This window comes from Ahaetulla prasina, chromosome 2 (genome assembly GCF_028640845.1).
Source record: "Ahaetulla prasina isolate Xishuangbanna chromosome 2, ASM2864084v1, whole genome shotgun sequence".
Classification (NCBI taxonomy): domain Eukaryota; kingdom Metazoa; phylum Chordata; class Lepidosauria; order Squamata; family Colubridae; genus Ahaetulla; species Ahaetulla prasina.
The window spans coordinates 31,365,378-31,384,644 of NC_080540.1; the positions used below are offsets into that span (position 1 = coordinate 31,365,378).

The 19,267-nt window shown below is 44.9% G+C and overlaps 1 protein-coding gene across 1 annotated transcript in view; it reads left to right on the plus strand.

The window, feature by feature from the left end:
• Positions 1-13: 13 nt before the first annotated feature.
• The window catches only part of LOC131191929 (zinc finger protein 502-like), a 43,863-nt gene continuing 24,609 nt past the window's right edge, over positions 14-19,267 (plus strand). The window contains exons 1-5 of the mRNA XM_058170575.1: positions 14-73; positions 1,723-1,776; positions 10,336-11,085; positions 12,766-12,892; positions 14,374-15,198. Coding sequence (XP_058026558.1) covers positions 1,765-1,776; positions 10,336-11,085; positions 12,766-12,892; positions 14,374-15,198 — 1,714 coding nt within the window. The 5' untranslated portion in view covers positions 14-73; positions 1,723-1,764. The remainder of the gene's footprint in view (positions 74-1,722; positions 1,777-10,335; positions 11,086-12,765; positions 12,893-14,373; positions 15,199-19,267) is intronic.

Below are 19,267 nucleotides of genomic sequence, written 5' to 3' on the forward strand. Positions count from 1 at the left end.
TCAGCATTCAATACCATCATTCCAGACATTCTTCTAACTAAGCTAAACCAGCTACAGGTACCGGAACAGACTTGTAAGTGGATCACAAGCTTCCTAACAAACAGGAAGCAGCAGGTGAAGCTAAGCAAGATCACATCAAATACCTGTACAATTAGCACAGGGGCCCCCCAAGGCTGTGTGCTCTCCCCACTTCTCTTCTCTCTGTATACCAATGACTGCATCTCCAATGATCCATTTGTTAAGCTACTGAAGTTCGCAGATGACACAACAGTGATTGGTCTCATTCGAGACAATGACGAATCCGCATATAGACGAGAGGTCGAACGACTAGCCTTGTGGTGCAACCAAAACAATCTGGAACTGAACACACTCAAAACCGTAGAAATGGTGGTAGATTTTAGGAAAAACCCTTCCATACTTCCACCTCTCACAATACTTGACAACACAGTATCAACAGTAGAAACCTTCAAATTTCTGGGTTCTATCATATCGCAAGATCTCAAATGGACAGCTAACATCAAAAACATCATTAAAAAAGGACAACAAAGAATGTTCTTTCTGCGCCAACTCAGTAAGCTCAAACTGCCCAAGGAGCTGCTGATCCAGTTCTACAGAGGAATTATTGAGTCTGTCATTTGCACCTCTATAACTGTCTGGTTCGGTTCTGCAACCCAACAAGAAAAACACAGACTTCAGAGGATAATTCGAACTGCAGAAAAAATACAACCTGCCTTCCATTGAGGACCTGTATACTGCACGAATCAAGAAGAGAGCCGTGAAAATATTTGCAGATCCCTCGCATCCTGGACATAAACTGTTTCAACTCCTACCCTCAAAACAATGCTATAGAGCACTGCACATCAGAACAACTAGACACAAGAACAGTTTTTTCCCGAAGGCCATCACTCTGCTAAACAAATAATTCCCTCAACACTGTCAGACTATTTACTGAATCTGCACTACTATTAATCGTTTCATAGTTCCCATCACCAATCTCTTTCCACTTATGACTGTATGACTATAACTTGTTGCTGGCAATCCTTATGATTTATATTGATATATTGATCATCAATTGTGTTGTAAATGTTGTACCTTGATGAACGTATCTTTTCTTTTATGTACACTGAGAGCATATGCACCAAGACAAATTCCTTGTCTGTCCAATCACACTTGGCCAATAAAAATTCTATTCTATTCTATATCACAGTAAAGAAGAAGAAGAATATGCTTTAAAAGTTTAAATTTATACAGAATGCTGTATATATAGGGACCTTGATTGCACATATTGTAACCTGACATTTACTGAATTTTGGGTCACATGATAAGCAACCTGGTATCCATATACAAGTGGGAAGGTAACAGCATTCCGTGTGCCTTTGGCGTTGAGTCATGCCGGCCACATGACCACGGAGACGTCTTCGAACAGCGCTGGCTCTTCGGCTTTGAAACGGAGATGAGCACCGCCCCCTAGAGTTGGCAACGACTAGCACGTACGTGCGAGGGGAACCTTTACCTTATCCATATACAATTCACACTGAACTGAATATTACATACTAGTAGTTAAAAGTTAACACATCTCACAACCTGTGAGGTACGTGCTAAGAAATCTGCGCTGCAATGGATCCTGAATTTCTGATTTATTGCTGTCTCATTAATTACAAACAGGTGCATCTTCATTGCATACCTGATCCCATTGTTTACAAACTTGTTTTAAATCTTCAGCTCTCCTATTGATCAACAAAGATCCAGACCCAATGGACAAAAATGGCTAACAATGTAAGTATATAATCCCCCTTTCTATTTATTTTAAATCCCCCTCATAACAACTAAACAAATAATTACGAAACAATAATATTACCATTAGAAGCTATTAAACATTTCCTGAAATAATAAACCTTATATCCAAAAAAGAAAACAAAAATAATAAATTAACAAGAAATACTTGATTTGATTCCTCCTCCTCCTCCTTCCCTTCCTTCCTTCCTTCCTTCCTTGGCCAAATTGTCCACAAAATAAAATTATAGAGTTGGAAGGGACCTTGAAAGTCTTCTAGTCCAACCCACTGCCTAGGCAGGAAACCCTACACCACTTCAGACAAATGGTTATCCAACATCTTTAAAACTTCCAGTGTTGGAGCATTCACAACTTCTGGAGGCAAGTTGTTCCACTGATTAATTGTTCTAACTGTCAGGAAATTTCTCCTTAATTCTTAAGTTGTTTCTCTCCTTGATTAGTTTGAACCCATTGCTTCTCGTCCTACCCTCAGGTGCTTTGGAGAATGGCTTGACTTCCTCTTCTTTGTGGCAGACCCTGAGATATTGGAACACTGCTATCATGTCTCCCCTAGTCCTTCTTTTCATTAAACTAGACATACCCAGTTCCTGCAACCATTCTTCATATGTTTTAGCCTTCATCCCCTAATCATCTTTGTTGCTCTTCTCTGCACTCTTTCTAGAGTCTCAACATCTTTTTTACTATTGTGGCGACCAAAACTGGATGCAATATTCCAAGTGTGGCCTTCCCAAGGCATTATAAAGTGGCACTAACACTTCATGTGATCTTGATTCTATCCCTCAGTTTATGCAGCCCAGAACTGTGTTGGCTTTTTTGGCAGCTGCTGCACACTGTTGGCTCATATCTAAATGGTTGTCCACTAGGACTCCAAGATCCCTCTCATAGTTACTACTATTGAGCGAGGTACCACATACTTGGACTGCAAGAGGCTCTTTCAGGGTAACAAACCACACAGATGTTTAGAGGGTAGAAAAACTGTCGTGGACAATGTGAGAAAATTAAGAACATGCTGTAGGCTAGTGCAAATACTTTTCTTAAAGACTCAAGAATGGCCTGAAACGTTGAAAAAAAGTCCCACTCCAGGAGATTATGGACTTCCGTACACTTCCTACGGAAACAAAACTTCCATGAAACCTTAAAAGTTTGATTTTACAATCCTAAAAGAGAATTTCCTGTTCCACTTAAAATTTGGCGACCAGGGCAGAGGTGGGTTTCAGCAGGTTCTGACCAGTTCTGGAGAACCGGTAGTGGAAATTTGGAGTCGTTCGGAGAACCGATAAATACCCCCTCTGACTGCCCCACCCCCATCTATTCTCTGCCTTCCGAGTTCTAGCTGATCGGGAGGAAATGGGGATTTTGCAGTAACCTTCCCCTGGAGTTGGGGGGAATGGAGATTTTAAAGTATCCTTTCCCTGTCATGCTGACCAAGCCACACCCACCAAGCCATGCCACGCCCACCAAGCCACACCCACAGAACCGGTAGTAAAAAAAATTGAAACCTACCACTGGACCAGGATCTCTTGAGGCCTCTCCCACTATAAATAGGATACAAGTGGGGGCAGATAAGGGGTTAAAAGAGACTCTGACAATTAAGTGGCATCTGTAGGATATTTTCCCCTTCTGGATCACAATATTTTTTTCATAACACCCAGGCCAAAGAACCTTTTTTTCTCTCACTTCACCACAAGTATGAACTGCTTTGTGTTTTTTTAAAAAGATTTCAGGATAAAACATTTTCTATGCCGCAAAGATTTGTAGGGCTCCCTCTCTGTGAGACTCATACATGTATGACAACAATTGTCTCATTTCTAGGAACAGATTTTCCACATACCAAGTTCTGATGTCTTTTGTCATCTGAAGAGTGTCCTGTAGTCTGAGCACCTGGTGGGTTTCTCCTCAGGGCATTTTTACCTGCAGACCAAGTAGACATTCCAGAAAAATATTTCCCATACATCAAAACCACAATATCTTTTTCTTGTGGATTCTTTGGGGCCTCCAGAGATCTCAGTAAAGTCAGTACTTTGCAATATTCAAAGTGTTTATACGATGACCCCGTGTTGCGAATGCTCCAGGGTTTATCAAGGCTTCCTTACAGGTAATCCTCAATTTACGGCAAGCATTGATGGCCCATAAACCAATTCTGGCCATTGTAAAATGCTGCCCCTCCGATCAAGTTATGTGACCACATTATGAGCACTTGGCAACTGGTTGGCTTTTGCGACCAGTTCCGTGATCCTGCAACCATCCGTTCACAACTTGCAGCTTTTTGTCAAATTTTTTTTTTTTTTGCAGAAAATACAAGTTTAGAAGAGTGGCTTTATAATTAGGACTGTTTTGCTTAAAGACCACAAAAAATGTCATAAAATCAGATCTCGTCATATGGGTCCCACAACAGACGACTGTATAAATCTGTTCCTAATTGCAATCTTAAATAGAGGACTAGCTGCGCTCTGCAAAACATAATGTATATCAGGGATCTCCAACCTTGGTTCCTTTAAGACTTGTGGACTTCAACTCCCAGAGTTCCTCAGCCAGCTTTGCTGGCTGAGGGACTCTGGGGGTTGAAGTCCACAAGTCTTAAAGGGACCAAGGTTGGAGACCCCTGATCTATATCAGTGGTGAAATCCAATTTTTTTTACTACCAGTTCTGTGGGCGTGATGTGGCTTGGTGGGTGTGGTGTGGCTTGGTGGGTGTGGCTTGGTAGGCATGGCAGGGGAAGGATACTACAAAATCCCCATTCCCACCCCACCCCAAGGGAAGGATACTGCAAAATCCCCATTCCCACCCCACACTGGGGCAAGCCAGAGGTGGTATTTGCCGGTTCTCTGAACTACTCAAAATTTCCGCTGTCGGTTCTCTAGAACCTGTCAGAACCTCCTGGATTTCAACCCTGGATCTAGGTCAAGCAAGTTTATTCATGGTTGAGAACTTTTGGTTCACCGACTTATAATAAGCCGCCTTCTCCAAACTGCTGTGCTGAACCGCAGCTTCCATTGTCCACAGCCAGGCCAGTGAAATTTTAGATCCATGAAAGAGTTAAGTCTAGTGAATTCCTTGGTGGGAGAAAAAAGGCATTCCTAGAGAGGAAAAGGTGGATGTGGAATCATAACTTGAAAAAGGAGACCCGTAAATACCGCAGACCCTTTTCCTGTTCCCACGCTTTTTCCCTTCCCTCTGGAAACAGGAGCTTTTCATGCTGCTAAGGATTCCAATGCATTTTTTTTAAAAAAAGGGCATTTGTCTTTCTCTGCCGGAGTCGCGCGGGGTGCATATGCAGGAAGGACGACCTGGAGGGTGCAGTCAAAATCAGTAAAATTGGGTGAGTTTTTAAAAATAAACGGCGGACGGGAGGCAGGAGAAACCCATTCAGTGTTTTGCATCAAAACAAAACAAAAAAGTGCCTACCCCAAATCAAGTGACTGTCAGTTATCTTGGTTTTCAGTCCCCACAATTTTTAACTAATCCAAGAGAGCCTATGAGATGCTCAGTCATCCAGGTCATGGGTATGTCCCAAAGATGGGTTTTTTTCAGGAAGCAATTGAACTTTCTTGTTTTATCTTTGAAGACATTTCGCTTCTCATCCAAGTCACTTCTTCAGCTTTAACTGGATGGTGGGGAATAGAATAGAATAGAATAGAATAGAATAGAATAGAATAGAATAGAATAGAATAATGGAATGGAATAGAGTAGAATAGAATAGAATAGAATAGAATAGAATAGAATAGAATAGAATAGAATAGAATAGAATAGAATAGAATAATGGAATGGAGTGGAGTGGAGTGGAGTGGAGTGGAGTGGAGTGGAGTGGAGTAGAGTAGAGTAGAGTAGAGTAGAGTAGAGTAGAGTAGAGTAGAGTAGAGTAGAGTAGAGTAGAGTAGAGTAGAGTAGAGTAGAGTAGAGTAGAGTAGAGTAGAGTAGAATAGAATAGAATAGAATAGAATAGAATAGAATAATGGAATGAAATAGAGTAGAGTAGAATAGAATAGAATAGAATAGAATAATGGAATGGAATAGAATAGAGTAGAGTAGAGTAGAATAGAATAGAATAGAATTCTTTATTGGCTGTGTGATTGGACACACAAGGAATTTGTCTTGGTGCATACGCTCTCAGTGTACCATAAAAGAAAAGATACGGAGTTTTTTTAATTAATTAATTTTTTTATTTTGTCACAACATTATATACAAGCACATATTTATTTATTTATTTATTTATTTATTTATTTATTTATTTATTTATTTTGTCACAACAATATATGTAACTATCATACAGAAAGGTTATATAGTACATAAAGGTATAAGCATATATATATATATATATATATATATATATATATATATATATATATATATATATATATATATATATATATATATATATATGTAGATCTTTAGTTATGATCTTTGGTTAAACCTCAGAAAACATATATATATATATATATTTATATTTATATTTATATTTATATATATATATATATATATATATATATATATATATATATATATATATATATATATATATATATATATATATATATATATATGAAGAAGAAAAGAAAAACAATAGGACAGGAATGGTAGGCACGTTTGTGCGCTTATGCACGCCCCTTATTCTTAGGAATGGGGTGAGGTCAATAGTAAAAAGTTTTTGGTTAAAGCTTTTAGGATTATGAGAAGAGACCACAGAGTCAGGTAAAGTATTCCAAGCACTGATGATTCTGTTACAGAAGTCATATTTTCTGCAATCTAGATTAAAGCGGTTGACATTAAGTTTAAATCTATTGGTTGCTCTTGTATTATTGCAATTAAAGCTGAAGTAGTCTTTGACAGGAAGGACATTACAATAGATCATTCTATGAGTTAAACTTAGGTCTTGTCGAAGACGACGGAGTTCCAAGTTTTCCAAGCCCAGGATTTCAAGTCTAGTGGGATAAGGTATTTTGTTGTTTACAGAGGAATGGAGAACTCTTCTTGTAAAATATTTCTGGACACGTTCAATTGTACTGATGTCAGAGATATGGTGAGGGTTCCAAACAGGTGAGCTATATTCTAGAATTGGTCTAGCAAATGTTTTATATGCTCTGGTTAGTAGTGTAGCGTTTTTGGAAAAGAAGCTACGCAAGATTAGGTTTACAACTCTTAGAGCCTTTTTTGCTATGTAGTTGTAGTGGGCTTTGGCACTTACATCATTTGACATGAAAAGTCCAAGGTCAGGATGGGGGTCATCTGTAAGGTAATGTCCATCAAGTATGTACTTAGTGTTTGGGTTCTTTTTTCCTATATGTAAGACTGAGCATTTGCTGGTTGAGATTTGGAGTTGCCAAGTTTTAGACCAAGCGGTTAGATGATCAAGGTTTTTTTGAATGATAGAAGTATTATCATTCAACATATATTGAAAGGAAACAATAGGACAGGAATGGTAGGCACTTTTGTGCACTTATGCACGCCCCTTATTGTCCTCTTAGGAATGGGGTGAGGTCAATGGTAGACAGTTTTTGGTTAAAGCTTTTGGGAGGTTTTTTTTGGGGGGGAGTTTGTCAAGAATCATAAGGTGCAACACTTAATGATAGTCATAGGGAACAAACAAGCAATCAAATCAAATTAGGAAACAATATAAATCGTAAGGATACCAGCAACAAGGTTACAGTCGTACAGTCATAAGTGGGAGTAGTGATGGTGTTCGGGGGAAAAAACTGTCCTTGTGTCTAGTTGTTCTGGTGTGCAGTGCTCTGTAGCGTCGTTTTGAGGGTAGAAGTTGAAACAGTTTATGTCCAGGATGCGAGCGGATCTGTAAATATTTTCACAGCCCTCTTTTTGAATCGTGCAGTATATCTATGTCTATGTCCAGTCTACAGCACAGTCCTTTCAGCAATTCGAAGAAGGCTCCACACCCATTTGCACCAGTCAGGTGACCCGGAAGACACAGGTAAAGCTCCAGGTGGCCTCAACCACTCTCTCAAAGGATGCAAATGACCAGCTGTCTGGAAGAAATATAAATCCTTCCCATTCCCCACTATCCTATCAGAGCTGAAGTAGCTTCTTGGATGAGAAGCGAAACGTCTTCAAAGAAAACGTTTCCCAGAAAGTCCAGTTGCCTCCTGAAACAGCACCTCTGGGGTAGTCCAAGAGAATATGGCTGTTGAGGTCCAATGCAGCCAAAGGGCGCCAGGTTGGAGAAGAATATCTCAAGTAATTGTGTTCTCTTTGCTGACGATGTCAAACTATTTAACACCACAGACAACACTTCTATCATTCAAAACGACCTTGACCATCTAACCGCTTGGTCCAAAAATTGGCAGCTCCAAATTTCAACCAGCAAATGCTCAGTTTTACATATAGGAAAAAAGAACCCAAAAACTAAGTACATACTAGATGGACATTACCTTACAGACGACCCACATCCCGTTAAAAACCTTGGAGTTTTCATGTCAAATGATCTAAGTGCCAAAGCCCACTGCAACTACATAGCAAAAAAAGCTGTAAGAGTTGTAAACCTAATTTTGTGTAGCTTCTTTTCCAAAAACACCACACTACTAACCAGAGCATATAAAACATTTGCTAGACCAATTCTAGAATACAGCTCACCTGTTTGGAACCCTCACCACATCTCTGACATCAATACAATTGAACGTGTCCAGAAATATTTTACAAGAAGAGTTCTCCATTCCTCTGAAAACAACAAAATACCTTATCCCACCAGACTTGAAATCCTAGGCTTAGAAAACTTGAAACTCCGTCGCCTTCGGCAAGACCTAAGTTTAACTCACAGAATCATCTATTGTAATGTCCTTCCTGTCAAAGACTATTTCAGCTTTAATTGCAATAATACAAGGGCAACCAATAGATTTAAACTTAATGTCAACCGCTTTAATCTAGATTGCAGAAAATATGACTTCTGTAACAGAATCATCAGTGCTTGGAATACTTTACTTGACTCTGTGGTCTCTTCCCATAATCCTAAAAGCTTTAACCAAAAGCTTTCTACTATTGACCTCACCCCATTCCTAAGAGGACCATAAGGGGCGTGCATAAGCGCACAAACGTGCCTACCGTTCCTGTCCTATTTGTTTTTCTTTTCTTCTTCCTATATATGTTTATATGTTTATATACTATATAATCTTTTTGTATGATGTTGTGACAAAATAAACAAATAAATAAATAAGAAGCAAACAAAAGAAACTAGTGCAGGTAATCTTTGACTTACGACCATAATTGGGACAGGAATTTCCATTGCTAGGCAAGGCTGTTAAGCGCATCATTACTGGTGGTTACCGTCATTCTTGTCATGGTTGTTAAGCAAATCACTGCAGTTGTTAAGTGAGTCACACTGTTGTTAAGTGAATCGGGCTTCCCCCATTGACTTTATTTGCCAGAAGCCTGCTGGGGAAGGTCACAAACGGTGATCGCGTGACCTCGGGATCATAGATGATCCAAGCGCCCAAATTCTGATCACCCATCCATGCGGAGGCTGTGATGGTCGTAAGTGTGAGGGTTGGCTGCACGTCACTTTTATCGGTGTTGTTTTGACTTTGATTGGTGGCTAAATAAATGGCTCAGTTGGGGATTTTCCCTCTGTGCTTTACAGGCCGTCCTCAATTTACGACCACAATTGAGCCCAAAGTTTACATTGCTAAGTGAGAAATTTGTTAAGTGGGTTTTGCCCCATTTTACAACTTTTTTCTTGCCATGTTTGTTAAGTTTGCTAGAGTTGTTAAATTAGTAACACAGCTATTAAGGGAATTAGTTTTCCTATTGACACGAAGATCGCGAACATGACCCCGGGACACACTGCAACCGTCATAGATGTGAGTCAGTGATCAATCATCCGATTGTAAATCATGTGGCCATTTGGATGCTGTAACGGTCAGAACTGTGAAAAACAGTCATAAGTCACTTTTTTCAGTTCTGGTGTAACTTTGAACTGTCACTAAGTGTTGTGTCTTGCCCGCCCTCAGAGCAGCCGGGGCCTTCTTATCTGCTCCCGAACACGGAGGAATGTATGCCTCCCGGCCCCAGTCCTGGCTCCATGCCCAGACAAACTGCAGAAGAAGGAGCACCTCCCGGCCCCAGCCCTGACTCCATGCCCAGGCAAATGGAGCAGCTAGACCCCTCCCCCTCCTCCACAGCATGTGAGCCTGAGGAAAGTTTACTTCCAACAGCTGATTGGAGTGACCCTCGCATCAGAAGATTGGATAGGCGGAGGCAACAGAAGGAAGGGAGGGGCAGGCCTTAATGAGTGCTGAGTCATGGAGCCACACCCCATGGCCTATATAAAGGATCTGCTTTCTGGCAGTCTCTGAGTCAGGCAAAGTCAAACTTATCTTGCTGAAGTCACTTACTGGTCTCCTGCCTGCTCTGAGGACTTTGCTAGGACTTTGGGCAGAGCTGCAGAGGCAAGCCTGATTCGGATTTCCCTGACCCGGCCGTCAGCGGAGGAGTGGGACACGACACTAAGCGAACTATTGTAACTCAAAGGCTACCCACATCAGCTTTCTTTCCCAGCAACAAATGTTTTCTTGCTTGTCTTCTTTCTCCCTCTGCAGAGACGCTCCATTTCCGTCTTGGAAATGGAAGATCCGGTGATGGTCCTCAAAGTGGCAGGAGGGTCAGGCACGGTGGGAAGAAACCCTCAGCTGCTACCGACTGGAAGCATTGGGCAATTCCCACAAAGGGTGCCACCGCAGAAGAAAGTTAAGCAGGAACCAGACGAAGTGGTCCTTCCTTATTGGGACACCCACTTTCGGCAGGAAACGGGATCCCCTTGCTCACGATGGGGGTCTCCTCAGCCGCCCCAGGAGCCGACCCCGTGGGATGATGCCAAGGGCTTCCTGGCCTCCTTTGAGCAAGTGGCCAAAGCTTGCCGGTGGCCGAAATACGAGTGGGTATCCCGTCTCTTGCCCGCCCTCGGTGGGCAAGCTGAAAGGGCCTTCAGTAGCCTGGAGGCCGGAGAGCAAGAGGATTATGGGAAATTGAAGATGGCCATCTTACAGGGAAGCGCCCTGAGCCGGGAGAAGCAACGCCAGCACTTCCGGCGTTTCTGCTACCAGGAGGCTGAGGGCCCGCGATGGGCTTGCAGCCGTCTTCAGGAGCTTTGCCGCCAGTGGCTGAAAGTGGAGAGACACTCCAAGGAGCAGATCCTGGAGTTGCTGATCCTGGAGCAGTTCCTGGCTATCCTACCAGGGGAGATTCAGAGCTGGGTCAGAGCCCGGGGCCCCGACACCTGCTCCCAGGCGGTAGCCCTGGCCGAGGATTTTCTGCAGAAGCAGCCGGGAATGGAAGAGTGGGAGCAACAGGTGAGGAGAACTGATCCTGATTACATCCGTGACCCTAAGGTTAGTGGTGGAAAGGCAGCACGTCTCAAAAAAGGAAGCATCGCTGATTATTTCCAATGCAAGATGGGGTTTATTGTTCATCGGACTTTAATATTCACCTGCACTCAGTGGTGAAATTCAAATTTCTTTACTATCGGTTCTGTGGGCGTGGCTTGGTGGGCGTGGTGTGGCTTGGTGGGTGTGGTGTGGCTTGGTGGGCGTGGCTTGGTGGGCGTGGCAGGGGAAGGATACTGCAAAATCTCCATTCCCACCCCACTCTGGGGCCAGCCAGAGGTGGCATTTGCCGGTTCTCCGAACTACTCAAAATTTCCGCTACCGGTTCTCCAGAACCTGCTGAATTTCACCCCTGCCTACACTGCATAGCACCTTATTTTTTTTATATGTGCTCTGCTAAGTACTGTAAACTAGTGGCTCTGATTGTACTTACCAGCCACTGAGAAACTGACTAGATTAGAGAAACTGATCATTTGTTTGCGGCTAAAACAGCTCTTAAGATTCTTATATGTTTTGACCATACAAATAAATTAAAAACATCTTATCTGTTTGTCCTGTCATCTATCTAGGATAGACAGACAGACCTCTTTAATTTAGTTGTATCGCACCTTTATTTTTATTTTTTACAAATAACACAAGGTGGCAAACATGTCCAACACACCTTCCTCCTCCTATTTTCCCCACAACAACAACAACCCTGTGAGGTGGGTTGGACTGAGATTGACTGGTCAAAAGTCACCGAGCTGGCTTTCATGGCTAAGGCCTCTGGTGGCTCAGACTGGTAAGACAGTCTGTTATTAACAGCAGCTGCCAGCAATTACTGCAGGTTCAAGCCCCACCAGGCCCAAGGTTGACTCAGCCTTCCATCTTTTATAAGGTAGGTAAAATGAGGACCCAGATTGTTGGGGGCAATAAGTTGACTTTGTATATAATATACAAATGGATGAAGACTATTGCTTGACATAGTGTAAGCCACCCTGAGTCTTCGGAGAAGGGCGGGATATAAATGCAAATAAAAAAAAAATGGTGGGACCTGAACTCACAGTGTCCTGTTTTCTAGCCTGCAGCTTAACCATTAGATCAAACTGGTATCTGTCTGTCTGTCTGTCTCTTTCTATCCCTATTTCTATTTCTATCCCTATTGTCGCCCAGAGTTACCCTGCGGTCAGATGGATAGCCAATGAATTTGACAAATAAATAAATAAATAAAGCAAGTAGGTAAGTAAGTAAAGTTAGTTAGTTAGTTAATTAGTTAGTTAGTGGTCTGTGACTGTAATAAAAATTGTTGTTGCAATAAATAAATAATAAAATAAATAAATAAAGTAAGTAAAGTTAGTTAGTTAGTTAGTTAGTGGTCCGTGACTGTAGTAAAAATTGTTGCAATAAATAAATAATAAAATAAATAAATAAATAATACAATAAATAATGTTGTTATGACTAACTTTCTACCGCTCCAACAACAACCCCCTCCCAACTTCCCCAGCTAAAATATGTGGCAGTTAAGAAGCAAAAAAGAAAATTGTCTTCCAAAACTGACACCTTCTTTTCATTAAACTAGAACACCCAATTCCATCAACCGTTCTTTATATTAGATTAAGGCATAGTCTGTCCTTCAGCTAGCTAAAGCGTATACCATTAATATTTCAGGATATCATGCCATGTGAGGAAGTAGCGGTTGGTTTTTCAGGATCAGAACAAGCTTTCCAGCCTCCGGATCAGAGCCAGCTGCAAGGAGAAGCCGAAGGAGAAAGTGATGGGGGCAGTTGTCTCCCAGGTACTGTTTGCATCTCACATACTAAAGTTTAAGTTTTGTTCCTCCTCCTTCTACACAACTTTTAAGGCAGGGGTCTCCAACCTTGGCAGCTTTGCTTTGCTGGCTGGGGAATTCTGGGAGTTGAAGTCCTCCAGGCTTAAAGTTACCAAGATTGGAGACCCCTGTTTTAAGGCACGTTTTTCTTGTAAAGGTTTCCACAGCCTATCTTGGTTTAGATATGAATCTGAATGTTTTTTTAAAACACTAGACAACCCCCTTTGGGACATCATTTCAAAGATAGAGGTAGTCCTCGCCTTATGACCGCAATTGAGCCCAAAATCTCCATTGCTAAACAATGAGGAAGAACTTTCTGACAGTGAGAAGAATCAACCAATGGAACAGAAGTTGCCTTTGGAAGTTGTGGGAGCTCCATCACTTGAGACTTTCAAGAAAAGATTGGACTGCCATTTGTCAAAAATGGTGTAGGGTCTCCTGCTTGAGCGGGGGGTTGGACTAGATGACCTACAAGGTCCCTTCCAACTCTGTTAATCTCTGTCTGAATTGGGTATGTCTAGTTTGATGAAAAGAAGGACTAGGGGTGACATGATAGCAGTGTTCCAGTATCTCAGGGGTTCCCACAAAGAAGAGGGAGTCAAAGCTATTCTCCAAAGCACCAGAGGGTAGAACAAGAAGCAATGGGTGGAAACTAATCAAGGAGAGAAGCAACCTAGAACTAAAGAGAAATTTCCTGACAGTTAGAACAATTAATCAGTGGAACAACTTGCCTCCCGAAGTTGTGAATGCTCCAACACTGGAATGTTGGATAACCATTTGTCTAAAGAAATTTCCTGATAATAAGGACATTTAACCAGTGGCACAACTTGCCTCCAGAAGTTGTGGGTGCTCCATCACTTAAGAGTGGGGGTTGTTAAGAAAAGATTGGATAGCCATTTGTCTGAAATGGTATAGGGTTTCCTGCTTGAGCAGAGGGTTGGACTAGAAGACCTCCAAGGTAGGGGTGAAATGCTCCCGGTTTAGACCGGATCGCCCAATCTGGTAGCGATGGCAGCAGGTGGTTCGGAGATCCGGTAGCAAAAATCCCTGCCCTCCCCCCCCCCACATGCCCAGCTGAGCCACACAATCATCAGAGGCTTTTTTTTTTTTACTTTTAAAAGCATTTTTTCTTCGGCCGAAAAAATGCTTTTAAAAGTTAAAAAAAAAAGCCTCTGATGATTCTGTGGCTCAGCTGGGATCATCAGAGCCTTTTAAAGGCATTTTTTCGACAACCTCTTTGGCCGAAGAGGTTGTAGAAAAAATGCTTTTAAAAGTAAAAAAAAAAAGTTGGCCACACCTACCCAGTTACATTACCCCCTCCCCAACAAGCTATGCCCACAGAACTGGAAGTAACAAATTTTACATTTCACCTTTGCTCCAAGGTCCCTTCTAACTTTGTTATTCTGTTCTACATGAAATCAGCATCTCTTCTGTTCTCATTCCAACAGACTACAGACCTGCAAATGATCAGGAGCAGAGAAGCTATTTGCAGGGAGGAGTTGAGGAAAGGGACCTGTGCTGGATCCCACAAGGACGATTCACCAAGAACTTTTCCAGCGTCCCCGATGAGCAGAAACTCTTCCAGAATCAGACCCGGCCAAAAATTCAGCCAGGAATCCATATACAGAACAAAGCCACCCTATCCATCGCTTCGGTCATCAATAGGAAGATCTTGGGCAAACCCTTATTATTCCAGATTCAGAAGTCAAGCATCCCGTCTGGGCTGGACTTGAGTCGGGAACCAGACGATAACATCCCGGTTCCCGAGAGACCCTACCACAAGTGTCCGATCTGCGGGAAGACCTTTGGTCAAAGCTCGCATCTGAATTTCCACCAGAGGACCCACGACGTAGAGAAGCCGTACAAGTGCACCCAGTGTGGGAGCAGTTTCCACTCACGCCAAGGCCTCATCTACCACCAACGCAGCCACGCCGGCGAGAAGCCGTACAAGTGCTCCTTCTGCGGGAAAAACTTCAGCCAGAGCTCTCACCTCCTGGTGCATAAGAGGAGCCACACGGGCGAGAAGCCCTTCAGGTGTCCTACCTGCGGGAAGTGCTTCAGCCGCAACTCCCTTCTGACCATCCACCAAAGGACCCACACAGGGGAGAAGCCGTACACATGCTTGCAGTGCGGCAGCCAGTTCCATTCCGGTTCGGGGCTGATTAACCACAAGAGGATTCACGCAGGCGTGAAACCCTATCAATGCGTGAAGTGTGGGAGGGATTTCATCCGGAAGGCACACCTCATTCGGCACCAGAGCATACACAGCGATGGCAAGGACGGCACGTGACCTGGCTTGCAGGGGAAAACCGGAGAGAGAAGCTCCTTCAAGAACTCACTGCTTATGTTAGATCAGGGGTCCCCAATCTGTGGGTGTGACCCACTACCTGTTGTGACTTGTCCTCCCTCCTCTCCTCAGCCGGGCCCCTCCCGTCTCCAACCGGGCCTTTTATCAGACTCCGAGTCTGATAATGAAGATGAACAGCCTGTCATGCCTCCAGCCCCCGGCCCTGGCCCCATGCCCGGAGAGGATTCCAGGAGTGAAAGGACAAGCCTGATAAACCTCACTCATACAGCGTGTGTTCCTTTGGCTCAGCCTTCAGAGCAGGAAGCCAACCAGGTGCTAGAATCACTCGGCCCTACTCCCTCTGACCCCTCCCTTTCCCAGAAGCTGACAGCAGATCCAGCTGAAGACAATTCAGTGTGGGAGGACCCTCGCTTCCAGAGATCTGAGAGGCGACGCCAGCAGAAGTAGGGGTGGGGCAGGCCTGGATAAATGCTGAATCATGGAGCCACACCCCACAGCCTATATAAAGGACCTGCTTTTGGCATTCCAACCTTGAGTCAAGCAAAGTCTTATCTAGTTTGCTGATATCGGATTCTATCGCTGAAGTCACAACTTGGATTCCTGCCTGCCCTGATAAACCTCGAAGGAACTTGGCAAGCTGCAAAAGCTTCATTGCCAAGTTTGTTACGGACTTCCTTGCCTCGTTTGTCAGAGTGGGAGTGGGACACGACACTACCAGGCTGTGGCCTAATTGCCACCGGGCTGCGTGAGGGGCCGGCTGGTGCACGCACATGGCCTCAATTGTCCGAGCGTCGCCATGAGCATCACGAGCAGTCGCGACCCCTCTCGTGCGAGCCTCACTGTGAGTGCTTGCGGCCCCACTTGTGCAAGCGTTGTCGCGGGCTGTCGCAGTCCCATTTGCATGAGCCTCATCGCAGGCACTCGCAGTCCCATTCGCATGAGCCGTGCCACAAACGGTTGCAACTGCACTCATGAGAGCGTCATCGCAGGCGTTCATAGCCCCACTCGCACGAGTGTTGTTGTTGTGGGCGCTTGCAACCCCACGCGCGCAGGTGTCATTACAGGCACTCGCAATCCCATTCACCTGAGCCTCGTCACAGGCATTCGTAGCCCACTCGCACAAGCGTCATTGCAGGTGTTCATGGCCCCACTCGCACAAGTATCATTGCGGCCACTTGTGGTCCCACATGCGCCTGCCTGCACCGCCCCCAACCATCCCTTCTTCTCCTCCTCCCCTCGCTTGGGGCCGCCAACCCAGAAAGGTTGGGGAACTCTGTGTTAGATCACAGGAACAAACACAAGCCCACCGAGTAACTGCTGAGCCTACATGTTTAGGAATCAGAGTGAAAATAGTAGTATAGCTAGTCCTCAGTTTACAACAGTGGTGGGTTTTAAAAATTTTTACTACTGGTTCTGTGGGTGTGGATTGGTTGGTGTGGCTTTGTGTGCATGGCAGGGGAAGGATACTGTAAAATCTCCATTCCCACCCCACTTCAGGGGAAGATTACTGCAAAAATCTCCATTTATTTTATTTATTTATTTTATTTTATTAGATTTTTATACCGCCCTTCTCCCGAAAGACTCAGGGCGGTGTACAGCCAAATAGTAAAACCCCACAATATACACATTAAAACAGAAACTTAAAACCAAGCATATTACATAAATGGCCGAAATTTAAAACAATCAATTTAAAACCCTAAAATTCATAAATAACCCCAATTAAAATTTAATAAAACTTTTAAGCCAGTCCCGCTTGAATAAATAAATGCGTTTTCAGCTCACGGCGAAAGGTCCGAAGATCAGGCAATTGGCGTAAACCAGGGGGAAGTTCGTTCCAAAGAGTAGGAGCTCCGACAGAGAAGGCCCTACCCCTGGGGGCCGCCAGCCGACATTGTTTGGCGGACGGCACCCTGAGAAGACCCTCTCTGTGTGAGCGTACGGGTCGGTGGGAGGCATAAGGTAACAGCAGGCGGTCCCGTAAGTACCCGGGCCCTAAGCCATGGAGCGCTTTAAAGGTGGTAACCAAAATCTTAAAGCGCACCCGAAAGACCACAGGAAGCCAGTGCAGGCTGCGCAGGAGTGGTGTTACATGGGAGCAACGAGTGGCTCCCACTATTACCCGCGCAGCTGCATTCTGAACTAGCTGAAGCCTCCGGGTGCACTTCAAGGGCAGCCCCATGTAGAGAGCATTGCAATAATCCAAACGAGAAGTGACAAGAGCGTGAGTGACCGTGCATAAGGCATCCCGGTCAAGGAAGGGGCGCAACTGGCGGACCAAGCGTACTTGGTGAAAGGCCCTCCTGGAGACGGCCGCCAAATGATCTTCAAACGACAGCCGCCCATCCAGGAGGACACCCAAGTTGCGCACCCTTTCCATTGGGGCCAATAACTCGCCCCCAACAGTCAGCTGCGGTTGCAGCTGACTGTACCGGGGTGCCGGCATCCACAGCCACTCCGTCTTGGAGGGATTGAGCTTGAGTCTGTTTCTCCCCATCCAGACCCGTACGGCTTCCAGGCACCGGGACAGCACTTCGACAGCTTCGTTGGGGTGGCCCGGGGTGGAAAAGTACAGCTGCGTGTCATCAGCGTACAGATGGTAACTCATCCCAAAACCACTGATGACCTCGCCCAGCGGCTTCATATAGATGTTGAACAGGAGAGGCGAGAGAATCGACCCCTGAGGCACCCCACAAGTAAGGCGCCTCGCGGTCGATCTCTGCCCCCCTGTCAACACCGTCTGCGACCGGTCAGAGAGATAGGAGGAGAACCACCGATAAACGGTGCCTCCCACTCCCAAACTCTCCAACCGGTGCAGCAAGATACCATGGTCGATAGTATCAAAAGCAGCTGAGAGATCTAATAGGACCAGGGCAGGGAACAACCCCTATCCCTGGCCCTCCAGAGGTCATCCACCAACGCGACCAAAGCTTTTCTCTGTACTATGTCCGGGCCGGAAGCCGGACTGGAACGGGTCTAGATAGACAGCTTCATCCAGGTACCGGGGAAGCTGCCATGCAACCACACTCTCTACAGCCTTCGCCACAAAGCGAAGGTTGGAGACTGGACGATAATTTCCCAAAATAGCTGGATCCAGGGAAGGCTTCTTGAGGAGGGGTCTCACCACCGCCTCTTTCAAGGCGGCAGGGAAAACCCCTTCCACCAAAGAAGCATTTATAATTCCCTGGAGCCAGCCTCGTGTCACCTCCTGAGTAGCTAGTACTAACCAGGAGGGACACGGGTCCAGTAAACATGTGGTTGCATGTAACCTCCCCAGCAACCTGTCCACGTCCTCGAGAGCCACAGAATCAAACAACCTCAACAAGACGCGTCTCCGTCATCTCATTTGGATCATCGCAATTTTGGTCTAAACTATCCCGAAGCTGAACGATTTTATCGTATAGATAACCGTTAAACTCCTCAGCACGTCCCTGTAAGGGGTCATCCCGCCCCCCCTGATGAAGGAGGGAGCAGGTCACCCGAAACAGGGCGGCCGGGCGGTTATCTGCCGATGCAATGAGGGTGGAAACGTAAGAACGTTTCGCCTCCCTCATTGCCACTAGATAGGTCTTAGTAAAAGACCTCACTAGTGTCCGATCAGCCTCGGAACGGCTAGACCTCCAGGTGCTCTTTAGGCATCTTCTCCGGCGTTTCATCTCCCTCAGCTCCTCAGAGAACCAAGGAGCCAATTGAGATCTACGCCGGGTCAGAGGCCGCAAAGGCACGACACGGTCCAAAGCCCCAGCCGCGGCCCGTTCCCAGGCCGCAACTAGTTCTTCAGTCGTGCCGTGGGCAAGATCCTCAGGGAACGGCCCAAGCTCCATCCGGAACCTCTCAGGGTCCATCAGGCGATTGATCCATTCCCTCCCTATCAGCTGGGACTTGGGAGGCAGAGAATAGATGAGGGTGGAGCCAGTCAGAATTTTTACTACCGGTTCTCCGAACTACTCAAAATTTCTGCTACCAGTTCTCCAGAACTGGCAGAACCTGCTGAAACCCACCTCTGGTTTACAACCACAGTTGGGACCAGAATTTCA